Source organism: Stegodyphus dumicola, chromosome 10 (genome assembly GCF_044657685.1).
Source record: "Stegodyphus dumicola isolate Sdum_Otavi_A_Nest chromosome 10, ASM4465768v1".
NCBI classification, from domain to species: Eukaryota; Metazoa; Arthropoda; class Arachnida; order Araneae; family Eresidae; genus Stegodyphus; species Stegodyphus dumicola.
In genome coordinates this window covers 29,136,275-29,150,451 of record NC_140777.1, presented here as the reverse complement: position 1 = coordinate 29,150,451, position 14,177 = coordinate 29,136,275, and the positions used below count along the sequence as shown (strand labels likewise).

General features: G+C 32.8%; 1 protein-coding gene across 1 annotated transcript in view; it reads right to left on the bottom strand.

Moving 5' to 3' along the window:
- Window positions 1-14,177, bottom strand: part of Nhe1 (Na[+]/H[+] hydrogen exchanger 1) — a 134,957-nt gene that overhangs the window by 68,208 nt on the left and 52,572 nt on the right. The window contains exons 7-8 of the mRNA XM_085825100.1: window positions 12,512-12,690; window positions 6,336-6,473 (exon numbers count right to left, since the gene is read on the bottom strand). Of these exons, the coding sequence (XP_085681226.1) occupies window positions 6,336-6,473; window positions 12,512-12,690 (317 nt within the window). The remainder of the gene's footprint in view (window positions 1-6,335; window positions 6,474-12,511; window positions 12,691-14,177) is intronic.

Here is a 14,177-nt window from a genome sequence, read left to right as displayed (position 1 = left end):
TTCGTCATTGTCGAGTCGTATTTGGTGTAACTAGTAGTCCATTTTTACTTAGAGCTGTTATTCAATATCACTTAAATTCAATTTTGGAGAAAAATGATGCAGATGTAAAATATCCTTCCAACATTATTGTTAAATTAATGAATAGTTTCTATGTTGATAACTGTGTAACAAGTGTTGGAAGTGAAGATGAATTACAGCGCTTCATGAAAGTATCTTCAGATGTTATGGCAGAACGAAAATTTGAATTGCGGGGTTGGGAATATACCGACTGTAGTTTAGAAACAGAATCTATTGCGAATGTATTAGGTTTGTTATGGGAAAGACAAGGCGATACTCTTCAAATAAATGTTGCTAATTTACAAAATCTTTGTTTCGAGAAAGTTACGAAAAGAAGTATTTTGGCAATAGCACATAAAGTATTTGATCCCATCGGTATAACATGTCCAGTCCTTATATTACCTAAGATGTTATTACAGCGTACATGGGAAACAAAAGTAAAATGGGACGAAGAAGAAGTTAACACCGAAATTAAAAGTAAATTTTTGAAATGGGTAAAAGACATTTTTCTTTTGAAAAACATTAAAATTCCAAGGTGGATACGATATCAGCCAAAACAGTGTTCAATACATGTTTTCTGTGACGCCAGTCAAGCAGCGTATGCGGCAGTAGTTTTTATTCGTGTAGAAGAACCTGAATCAGTTAAAGTCCAGTTGCTTCAGGCTAGGTCTAGAGTTTCCCCTTGTGGTAAAAAGGAAACTACTATTGTAAGATTAGAATTGTTAGCAGCAACTATTGCATCTCGTCTTGCTGCAGACGTTCTAAAAGACTTTGAGGTCAGAAGTACATTTTTCTGGACAGATTCAACTACTGTCCTTGCATGGATAAAAAGGGAAGAACAATGGGGGACTTTTGTAGAAAATAGAGTACAGGAAATAAGGCTTTTGACACATGTGGAGGATTGGAGGCATATACCTGCTCACCTTAACCCTGCAGATCTTCCAAGTAGAGGGTGTTCAGTTCGCCAACTCTCCCGGTCAAAATGGTGGGAGGGTCCGAGCTGCTTTTAAAATTCCAAGAAAATTGGCCGAGTGCCGAATTTATAACTGATGAAGCGGAAATAGCCAGCGAGAAAAAAAAGGCAGTGGTTTCATCTCTAGTGTCTACTGAAAGGTTTAGTTTGAGTGAGCGATTTTCTAGCTATCGAAAAACAGTTAGAGTTGTTTGTTGGATTCAACGATTTTTCTTTAATTGCAGAAATAAGAAAAAAAGGAAAGGTGAACTCACTGTTGATGAAATTGATTTTGCAGAAAAGGTTGTTATTCGCTTGATTCAATCGGAATCGTTTCAGGATATAGAAGACGCACGCTTACGAACTCTTAGTCCATTTTATGATGCGGGAATTTAAGAATTAAAACTGGTGCGTTTCGAACAGATGACACGTTAGAGTTTAGAACACCTATAATATTACCAGGAGAACATCCATTAGTTAGGAATTTAATTATGGAAGAACATAAAAAGAAAGGACATGCAGGTGTACAATATATACTGAATACCTTAAGGGAAAGGTTTTGGTTGTTATCTGGCAGAAGAACGGTGCGTTCTGTTTTGAGTAAATGCATTACTTGCAAGAGATATTCTGCTGCACCTGTTGACCACATATCAGCCCCACCGCCAATAGAGCGAGTAAATGATTCAGCAGTATTTCAAGTAACGGGTACAGACCTTTGTGGTCCTTTATTGTTGAGAAACAAAGAAAAGGCATGGATTTGTGTTTTTACATGCGCCGTTTATAGAGCGGTCCATTTGGAGTTGCTGACTTCTCTATCTACAGAAGTGTTTCTTCAGGCTTTTCATCGGTTCGTGTCACGAAGAGGTAAACCCACAACTGTGTACAGTGATAATGGAACTAATGATGTACCTGTGAAGCTGCAGAATGAAAAACAAGATTCTTTGTCTGAACATAAACTCAACATAGATGATAAATCTATCAGGCCTGTAACACGATCTGGTAGAACTGTAACTCCGCCGGACAGACTGGTATATTAAGGCTCTTTGGCATTGTTTTACTTTGATGTGAAAGTTCACTTTTTTTTCTTTTTTTTTCCTTAGGTGGAAGGATGTTAAATATTTGCATAGTCGCCTGTAGTAACGGCAACCGCCGGCAATAAAAGGAGGTGCTTTCCTTAGTGGCACCGCAGTTCCTTTTAGTTCGAGTCAGAATAGACCTGCCCGAGGAGAAGCCAGGGGATGAGAGATTCCGGTTCCTGTCTTGTTGCGGATCCAGTCCTGTTCCGGTTCCCGTCTTGTTCCAGTCATGTTCCGGTCCTGATCCAGTCCTATTCCAGTTCCAGCCTGGCCGTTTAAGTCCAAAACACGTAGGAGCGGATGTCTGAATTCAGCGAATGGAGATATATGCCGAAAGGGCTAGATGGATTCTGTCTTTTAAAGGAAAGTGTTCTTCACCGTGCCGGCATAGCTGTTACTTTAAAGCTCTTTGAATGTTTTTCCGCCCAAGATGTTAAGTTTTCGTTTATGATGTTAAGTTTTCATCAGTTTTGAAGTTCCAGTTAAATAAACCTTTAAGTTTTAGACAAGGTTTTTGTGTTCTTCAGAAAATTTTAGATTCGAAGTCAGATATAGCACATAGGATTATTATCGGAAAAATCAACAACGCGAGTGACTAATATTTAAATGCACACCTGCCACCTCCACTTCTCACTCTCTCTCCCCTTCAGTTTTGTTTTTCTCCATTAATATCCTTCAAGGCTATTTTTTTAGGCTTATTCTATGTATTCTTACCATTTCTTCACACTTCCTCTACCTTTTTCTAAAGATTTATCCTCAAGTTTGATTTCTGCCACTTTAAATGTTATTGCTGCTTTCCATCCAGTCTCAAAATGTTTCAACCAGTACAATATATTCAAGAATATCAAAGCTTTACATTAACTCTTATTTTCCAAGAATTGGAAGTATCAGATCATATACCTTTTAATAGAAACTACGTAATAATTATAGAAATAGGAACTATAAGCGATCAGTTACAACAGACATTTTGATCAAAGAGATCAATCTATATGCGATACTAATGAATGAGAAATTACATAAATAAACAGTATATTAAGTAGTCACACAAATCTATCTGATAAATGGTATTTAAAAACAGCTCTTAATGAGCAGATCTAAAAACCCCTGCCATTTGGAGGATTCATTGTACTCAGTGCAAAATTAAATATGATCGAAAATTTATTTCTTATTCAGGTAAGATTCTAAAATAAAAACTTCTCATGCACTGCAGTGATTTTTTTTAAATAACATGCATCATATAAAATATAATCTTCAGTTATATTTACATATATCAGATATTTATAATTGTATATACTTAAAGCAACATAATAATAATTATTATGAATTGCTGTCATATTCTTTGGCACTTTCTTGCCTTTTCACATTGTTTTTCTCTTCACATGTTTGTAGATGAATACATTTGTGATAATCTTTAAATTTCCCAGTGCTTGGTGTTAGTTCTTTAACACTTTGAGGGGCAGGAAAATGCAATTAACTTTTTCAGCAAAACTCTTGTTTTATTTTCTATATCAGATGTTACAATGAAATTATTTGCGACATTTAAACATATCTTGTTCAAGACACGTAAAAAAAATTACCACTTCTGGTGGTTAGGGTCAGTGACCACCGAACACATCCCTACAAATCAGTCTCTCTAGTACTCATGGAAACAGTTTTTCTTTTTCAAGCACAGTGCAACTTTGCATGTGCTACACTCCCACACTGTTCTTACAGGCTTTTTCTTGGTGCTGCAGAGTGCACATTGTCGTGATGTCTTCGATGGCTGACACTTATTTTCTTAAAGACGAATTGCTGCATCAACTACTGGCTTATGTATCTTCATTGGCTCATGTTTCTTGATTGCCATTTAGTGAGCTAGCTACAAAGTTCAGAAACGGTCAGTCTTGAAAACCACTCCCACGAGTGAGTAAGATGTTCAATAGAAAGGGTGGTTACTGTAGGTAACCACCACCCTTCAAAGAGTTATGATGATCTTATTGGAAAAAGTCTGATGCAATAAAACTAAACCTCATATTTAAAATAGGCCAGTCAGTGCATCCACACATTTAACCACCTTCAGCCTCATAACATACGAAAAATACAAGTTGTACAGACCATTACGCATTTCAGACTAAGAAACACAAGAAGTCCAATATGCCCAAGATTGAGATTTGAATCCCAAATCATTCAAATGCTCACTGGATGTGTTAATCACTTACATCAGGAAAACACAGACTAAGAAATGCAATAATTCCTTAACTCTTCCCTTCTTAAAGTACGCCTGGGAAGAGGCATGGGACCCAACACCGAAATCCAGATAGTTGTGAATTATGAGACACACACATTTATTTTACACATCACATTTTATTTTCAGCCAGCTTGTTGGCATGGGGATACAGGAGGCCAGTGCAATAACCTTGGGCATGGTTTCAAATTCTGAAGAAGTTTTTAAGTTATCTTTTTGGAATGGGGTACTTAAAATGCTATAGAATTGAAAGTCCTCTTGAAAGGTTTGGAAAGACAGGTGGGAAATCTTCAGATCTGTTCTCCATCAAACTGGGATGGAATTTTCCCATTTTTACAGATATAATTCAATTTCCAATCCCTCCCCCAAGCAGCATTCTCAGCGATGAGACGGATAAATAGCTGATAGGTTTCTGAGAAATGCTTAGCTAATAAAGTGTCCAGCCACTGGGGGGGGGGGAACTTAGTTCGTTTACCACTGTAAATACCCTTATACATATTTTGGATTAAAAAAATGGAAAGTTAACAGTAATGTCACTAGACTGTTCACTAGTCAAATGACTGATCTTCAGATTGCCAGCTGGACAACCTAATCACTTATACTATGAAAGCATGCAAAGTGAATGCTATAATTCCTCATATAGTAGAAAAGTCAAATGTTAGATAAGTTCATTCTAATAAGATGCAGGATGTTTTCATAAGGCTTTCATATTTTATATGGAATATGAATCAATGAACTGCAATTAATGTGGGATCCGAGACGTAATACTATCAAATATCAAAGCTGTAAGCAGCAAGTATTCTTTTGCTTGTTATCAGTATCTACCATAATGAAATGATAATATAGACTGAAAAACACCTGGCATATACATTTTAAAAATGAAAATTAATTAGTTCATCAAAATATATCAAAATACCTTCTATTTAATATAACTTTATATTTAAAAGATTTAATAACTAACTTAAATAATTTGTGATACTAGGGTATTAGATAGTACCTACTGATACAGTGACAATAATAATAACCATGATTCCCTTTTCTGCAAGCGCTACAATTAGCTTAGAAACTGTCCTGGATTCTTCTAAAGCATAATTCTTTTTTCTCTAAGTGTGAATGTCTCCCTGCCCCCTTTATTTATTTATCTATTTCAATGCTAATTTCAGATCAATTAAAGCAAACATATACATATTTTAAATTACTCTTTTAGCATGTTAAGTTCTCGAAACAATGTTTGCTTGTCTCTATTAATTTTTACACCTTTCTGAATCATGCATTTAACATATTTTCCATGAAATGAAACAAAAGCAATAATTTATTTCCAAGTGTATGGTATTCCCCTGCCCCAAAAATTCTGAATGTTCCAGTTTTCAACCTGTTTATGACAGTAGATGCATGATGGAAACGTAATTTTAACTTCGGTCAAAAAAATATTAGGATAAGAACTCGGAAATAGTTTGATGGAAATGGCTTGTCTTCTTATTTGATGGAGTTAATATAGAAGTAGAAACTAGAAATCTATCTAATGCAATTTTGAATGTGAACATTAATGATACTCATCAGAAATTTTTAAAAAATTAATTGATCAGCTGATGCTAGAAATATATTTCATTGTCAAAAATTTACAAATGTCTACAGTACACTAACACAAAATAAATTTAATGCAATAAGAAAAATTTAATGAAAAATTATTCTAAAAATCATCAGAGGTGGAAATGGAATTTGCCTAATATAAATTTCATTTATTGTTGGGAAGCATTTTGCCTGTTAAAGGCTAAAATTAGAAAAGTGAAAGATTTGGTGATTTACAAAGAGACTGAGAGACGTTATGAAAAACTGGGAATCTTCTGGTAAAACCAGAAGTGTTGGCAGCTATGTAGTACTGTAAAAATCTTCAATGACAATTTTTAATTTTAAAATAATGAACCAAAGGAACAAGATTTAAATCTAAATACATTACACAAAATTAAAAGTTATTCTTAATAAATAAAGATAACTCATTGCAGTATTTTATATTTGAAAGGATATGAGAGCAGCTGTCAATGCAAACACAACACCAATAGCTGCTGATGCAAAAAACATTAAGAAAAATCGTCCAATTCCATGTAAAACAGCCTCACCAGCAGACATGCTTGCCATGGCAGGAGAAGCAGCTTGAAGTATTGTTCTGGAAAGGGAGGGGAATATACTATTTAGAGTACTATTAATAAATACATATACATCACAAAAACAAATTAATATGTCTAAAAATTTAGAAACCTACTCAGCTTAAGCACACATAGATAATACACTTTTAATAAATAAATACATATCACAAAATAAATAAATTCATATATCTAAAAATTTAGAAACCTACTCAGCTTTAAAAATCACACAGAACTTTAATATCATGCATTCTCAAAACATTAAAATATTTATGCATTAAAAAAATCTACTTGAGATAGATAAAATGATACAACAAAAACCCATTTTGCAAAGATTTTTTTGGTGGACTGTGAAAATAACATAAGAACTGAAATATACTTCCAGATGAACAATTATTTGAATGAAATAGGCTAGGAAAAATATATTAAAATGCTGCACTATGCACCAAAGCTATGAGAAACAAACTGCATTTCAAATACTGATGCTATCTTATATAATTAGCATCATGATAACTTCAAAAACACAGTATCATATTATATTCAATCCAAGTTTGAGGCTATTTGAAAGTTCTGCAGTTTTTCAAATTGAAGAATATTTTCTTCTAATTATTTTGTTACTACTGATAAGAAGTGACCTTTATTGATGATGTGTAAATATGATATTTTCTGCTCATGATGCATGATTCTAGCATGTGTTGAGGCATAATTTTTGTTTCAGTACAGTGTTAAGGAAGGGGAACATTTTCATCATATTATGCTATTTCATTTTAAAACAGGAAAAAATTTTAGTCTCAATAAGTATAAAATTTATAGTACAGTACAAAGTCTGAGATCCGGACTCATTGGGACTTCCCTGATGCCGGATTTTTCCGGATATTAAATCATTAGTTTAAATCTACAAGTAGTAAGATGGCATGTAGAAATTATAAAATTAAAAATATGAAATTGTGATTTATGAAATAATGATGCATTTATGATCAAAATCATAAATGCTTCAAAATTACAAAAAAGGGGTATCAAAATTTACAAAAAAAAAAAAGCTTAATACTTATTTGTTTATTAAACGTTTCTTTCAATAAAAGTTGTTTAAGTTGCTTTGTTTTTGTGCTAACAGTTTCTCTTTAATTCTCTAGACATACATAATTTCTTGTTCAGTTACATAGTTGAAGTCTTGTAATTTGCTGTGTCGAGAATTCCGATTAACTTGTCAATCAAAATTTTTTTGCTTTCAGTAAATCTTCTCACTTTCTTGACTATCGGTAGTGGTATTTTATTGATCTAGAACCATACTACAGATTTTGCCATCCATTAATTGATTGATGATTGAGGAGCATTGTCATCACAATGAAAATCTTTTTCTATATTATCATCATTTATTACCGCTTCTCCACATTACTTTACAAAATCCTTTAATTGGAAAATTTCACCTTCGGTTTGCGATATCCGAAAATCTTTATTGTGACTGTCATCATAAAATTTAGCTATCATTCACTATACATATTTGGCCATGTATCATGAGATTGGCGACTAAAGACAAACTGTTCCGTTAAATTTCATCTTGCTTCTATCGCGCTGTGAGAGAATTAAGTCTGAATTGTACTAATTTAGTTATTTATTATACTTATGACTATTTCTTGCACATGCCTAAGGCTTATCTGAATCCTGAATCAATAAATTCCCACATATACTTAAGGCTTATTGAGGGCCGGCGCTAGATATCTTACCGCCTGATGCAGTCTCTGCAGATCTACAAGTATCATTAAGAAAATTTATTTTTTGCATATGGAAAGAAATTTTTGTTAAATTTTTCCTTGTTAACATTTCTTAGCACATTTAACTTAAATCTGTAATCATCGCCAAGCATAATGTCAACACAAAAGGTTACCATACTGTTTATTATTCAATTACTAACATAAAAAAATTGTTTAGGCATCGCTACATGAGTCATTACTCAAGTTGTCATGTGTTAATAAACATGCCATGATGAAAGGAAAATATAATAAATAATGATTTGCCAGGTTGGTGTGAGGGATATAAAATATTAGTAGGTGTAAAATCAACGACCTATCTATGTAGAATGTTTTGGTTTGAAATGTATACCAAGGAGATACATATTAGAGCCAAATTCTCGATCACACAAAATTTATGCTAAAATGATCGTTTCTTCAATAATGAGCTGTTTTATTTAATGCTGAAGTTAAATTACAAATTGGAACTCGGCATATGTTTTATTATGTGTGAGACAGTAAATCAAATGTGCATGATTAAAGCATATTAAAAAGAAATTTTTTTTAAAAAAAAAGTTGTTGTTGGCTTTGAGGTCTGGATCTTAGATCATTCCAGATACAGGACGTCCGAATCTTGGACTTTGTACTGTATATATGGACAAAGTGCTCATTTCATTGACACAGTTTGAAGATGTTTCGAGAGGTACATAAATTTCAGCCTTGAAGATGGTAACAGGACGTCCGGATCTTGGACTTTGTACTGTATATATGGACAAAGTGCTCATTCCATTGACACAGTTTGAAGATGGTTCGAGAGGTACATAAATTTCAGCCTTGAAGATGGTAACAGGACGTCCGGATCTTGGACTTTGTACTGTATATATGGACAAAGTGCTCATTCCATTGACACAGTTTGAAGATGGTTCGAGAGGTACATAAATTTCAGCCTTGAAGATGGTAATTCTGTGCGATCATCCTCTAATACCAATGCTTATTAAAAGAAAGAAGAGATTATTCTTTAAGAAGCTATAACTGAAAATCCATGTTAATGCAGTTCAGAAACTATCAGACATACTATTCCAAAAAGTACAGTATAAAATGGGTATGTAAGCCATTACTAGGTAAGAGTACTCCATATTTTATCATAGCAAAATAAACCTGCTCTTATTTTAACATGTGATTCTTTGCTGAAATAAAATAAAGAAGCTCCTTTTTTAAAAAAATGGTTCATTACTGGAGATCAGAAGTGGACACTATACAATAATGTTATAAGATCATGGGGTGAGCCAAATAAACCAGCTTTAGTAACATCTTGAGGGAGAAGGACCGCATCCCCCAAAAAAACAATATTTTGTGTGTGGTGATTCTACAAAAGAATTATATATTATGAATTACTGCAACAAAATCAAACAAGAAATTTGGAAAAATATTGGTCCCAAATGGCAGTTTTGAAAACAGAAAATGAAGTACAGCACCCAGAGCTGACCAATTATTGAAGTTTTGTCACCTATCATGAGAATGGTCAGCCTAATATTTGATGAAAGACTTAATGAGTATGGCTGAGATGTTTGTGTCACCTCCATATTCACCATACTCCCTTGGATTTTAATCTTTTTGGATTACTTTAAAATTCTCTAAACAACATGGAGTTCACTTTTTTGGAGACTATCAAACAGCACTTCAGTAATTTCTTTATGAATAAACCTAATGACTTTTTAAAAAAATAATATTGCAGCTGCCAGAGAGATGACAAAAAGTCTTAAAAAATGGTGCTTATGTGATTCAATGAAATTTTCTTATGTTTCTGTAGAGCTTCATTTGCATTTTCATAAAGAAGCCAACGAAATTTCCAGGTAACCGAATATAAATTGATGAAAAATGAAATTCCAACATCAAGAAAAACTTGTATTAGATAAACAAAAATTGGAAGGCATGTTTGCACACTTGAAAAATGGCACCTATATAAATTTCCCATTGGATGAATAAGTGTGGCACAAGCAGTATCCCTACAAACATGAAAAATCATGTTTGCTCTAAATATATGATGTAAACTTCATGTACTTTATTTACCTTCTGGACTGGACGTTGTGAGCAAGACGAGTCAAGAATGTCTTTCAGGAGATCAAGATGGCAGTATCAGCAGCTTACTGAGTTTTGAACGAAGATATGCAATAGGACTACAACAAAGCAAATTTTCTTTTCCCGATATTGGAGAAAACTTGGGATGCATCCTCTGTGCATGAATGTTGACAGCAGTAATAATGGGAAACTGTCTCAAGAAAGCCAAGATCTGAAAGCACACATGCCACCACTTAAAGAAAAGACTGATATTCATCGAATGTTTGTGACACATTGCAATGCATCTGCAGCAGACATTTGAGCTTTGTTGGCACCACAGTGACACAGTAAACAGTTACAAATCAATTAATTGAAGGACTGCTCTGAGCCAGATGCCCTTAGTAGACATACTACCAACTCCAAATCATTGGCATTTACAACTTCGGTAATGTAAAGCTAGAGCTCGCTGGAGTGTGGAGTAAAGATCTCAGAAGTGTCATTTCTGTCTTAATGCCAGTTAAGATTGTATGTTGGTTAGAATGACTGATAAATGCTTGGAACCATGCCCTCTATATCATACACATATTGTTATGATCTGAGGAGGAATAAGCACAACAAGCATGGAACTTAGTCTCACAAAATGACATACACCACCAGCATGACAAAATGTTTGTATAGCTTGCATTCAACATCCTGGTGAATGCAGTTATTAATGTACTACCACCTCACATTTTGCAACCTTGAAACATTAATTAAATAAATGTTACCTAGACAAATATTTTGCCTACATTTCATTCCTCTATGCTAATTTCTTCTTGGTGATGAGATATTGTTTTCCATCAGTGTATGTTCATGAATAATTAGCATTTTAAAATCACTTATTTCAAAGTTAATAGTTTAAAATTAAAAATTTTACTTTGAATTATAGCACTCTGGATTCAACAAAATAAAGAAATATAATAATAATAAGACAGCCTAAATTCTAGTCCCCCCCCCCAAAATGAAATGACTCTAGTAACAGTTAATTGCTCTTAACTACATTCAATACAGTTTTACTGTACATTTTCATTACAGATGTCATATCAGGTAGCATTAAAAATTATTAAAATTGGTGAATTTTCCATAATTACTTTTGGTATATTAGGTATAATTATTTTTGGTACATTTGGTTATTTCAAGAAAAGTAAAAATACAACTGAAATAGGGAGGGAGGAAAGATTTGTGCAGATAGAGCAGAAGTTGTGTGTTTAATGAATGTATCAAAAGTAGTTTGCAAAAATTTCATGCTGAGCATTTCTCACTGCACAATGCTCCATGGTCAGATAAACCAGTTGAAACAAATAATAATCAAAACAAGTCACTCAATGAGAAGAGTCGACAATATATGTATATGGAAAATAGTTGATTCATTTTCACCAAACCTGCTATATTAATTACTTTGATATTTGGACTCCACATAGGTTAATAAGAAACAATTTTCATTGCATATCATAATTTTCTATTAAAATATAAAAACATATTAAAACATTTCCTAAAACAACTTATAATTAGTACTGAAAAGTGAATATTTTATAATAAATTGGAACATAAGAGATCAAGGATGATACAAGCAAAATGATCTAGAACAAATCATACCAGTGGCTGGTTTCATCCAAATAAGGTAAAATTACATGCATGTATAGTGTGGGATCAAAATGAGTTCTTTATAATGATTATGAGTGGCTTTCATTTATTTGAACAATTTCAAAAACATATTGATTAAAAAAAGTACCACTCAACAAAAAGTTTTAGATTTAGTAAACAGGCTTCTATTAAGATTATACAAAATCTCATGTTTATTTCTTAACTAAGAAAATATTTTTCATATCTTAGTTAAGAAATCTAGGTTAGAAGTTCTGATTCATCAAACAAGGTATCTTGTTTTGTATTTAATTTATTTCAATCTTTACAGAATTATTTTATCAGAACAGATTTCCTACGATGATAATAATAAAATTGTCATGAATTTTATAAGGTGAAAGAAACCTAAATGTTAAAAAATGCATTTTTTAATTTTGCAATTCTTGAGCAAATTAAAAATTTATTTCCATGAACTTCTTATTTTGCAAGATTATTCATAAAAGTTCATAAAAAATAAAATAAACCTTAATCATTGGTTAAATGAAATTTTTTATTATTATTTAAAAAATGAGGACAAATTTCAGTTTCTTATTTTCGTAAGTCCAACAATTAAAATATAAATAAGTTTTTATAATGAGAATAAAAATACTCCTTACGTGGCCAGCACAATAGAAACGGCATCATTTAAGATACTTTCACCCAAAACCAACATATTTAACACAGGTTCTACATCTAATGCATGAAAAATTGCAATTGTAGCTACAGGATCTACAGCAGAAACAAGAGAACCAAAGGCAAAACTTTCAGTAAAATCCAATTTATATGCCACATCAGCCTGAAAAAAAAAAAAAAAAAAAATCTTTGTAAAACAATAATATTGTTTAACATCCCTATTAGCACATTCAAGATTTTTACCTACTTTTTCAGAATTAACTTAAACTTCTTCCTAATTTTCTCTATTTGTTTTGCTACTATTATACACAAAAAATGTAAAGAGTAATATTCCTCTGTATCATGAACAAAAGAACTATTAACCATTGTGCATGCAGTAGAACAACATCTCTATCACTATCTCTATGGCTGGATACTAAAGATTAATCTTCTATATTTAACACAGAATTTAGTTGATATTGTGATACTTCTTTGGCGATATGAAGTAACTCCAATGATGGAACACAGCAATAACTTTTATTTAACACTCAAAAAAAAAAAAAAAAAAAAAAAAAAAAAAAAAAAAAAAAATGGCGACATACAAACAAAAAGAGAAAACATATTCTATCATTTAAAAATAAATTACATTCTTCGTGCGAGAGTCGCACGAGGCACTCGAGTCTGGTTTCAAATATTGCCATTCACAAATACCTTAATGTTCATCTATTTAAATTATTTAAACTACAAGATTTTAATATTATTTAAATCTGTTACAACCTCTCCCCCAACGGAGAGACTTTTACCAAAGGGAAAAGTTCTGTAAAATTCGAAGGTTTATAAGCTCAGCATTCTGAATTATTTTAAGAAGAGGTAATTTCTCCCATAAGTTCTAAACTTTAAACCAAAATTTTAAGTTTTCAACAAATACTTTTACACCACATTTAAATAGGAAAAAAATGGAGAATGATTTAGTCTTCCTTTTTTTTCTTGACGGCGCCTAGATCTCTTCCATAGTGGACCAGTTCCTCGGCTATAATTCACAGCAAAGCCTTTCCTCAGTTCATCGGTGCCTTTCGGATAATATTCAACTGTCATTTGCTTTCGACAATTGTTTTCTTCGTCTATTAGTAGCGGCTTTGATATTAAATCAAAAGCCGAAAGATGATGATAACGCTGCATTGCAAAATGATTCTCAATATTAATTTCTTTATCGTTTTTCAAATTTTCGTGAACATCTTCCACGTTTAATTCTGGTGATTTAACTTCTTCTTCAGATACATCTCTGGATGCTTTATTTTCTTCCTTCATCGGTTCCAAGATCTTCTCTTCGGCTATTTCTCTTTTCTTTTGAGCTCTAGTAGACACAGCATTAACCTGATGACGACAACTATCAGGTTCCTTTCCTTGTTTATTCAACAGTGCAAAAGTTCGATTGCCTAATAAATACCTTCCTTTGTCGAGTTCATTTCTAATAATGGCAGCCTTAGTTATTACTCGCCCAAGATCGCAATTTAGTTCGATCTCAGCCAATGGTAAACAGGTTGGATTCAAATCTAATGGCTGTTGCACCCACACATTTTCACCTGTCAGCATTTCCGGCGTGATGTATTTGCGACAAACTATATCAATACTAGCACCTGAATCCCTTAATATAGGAATTTTATGACCATT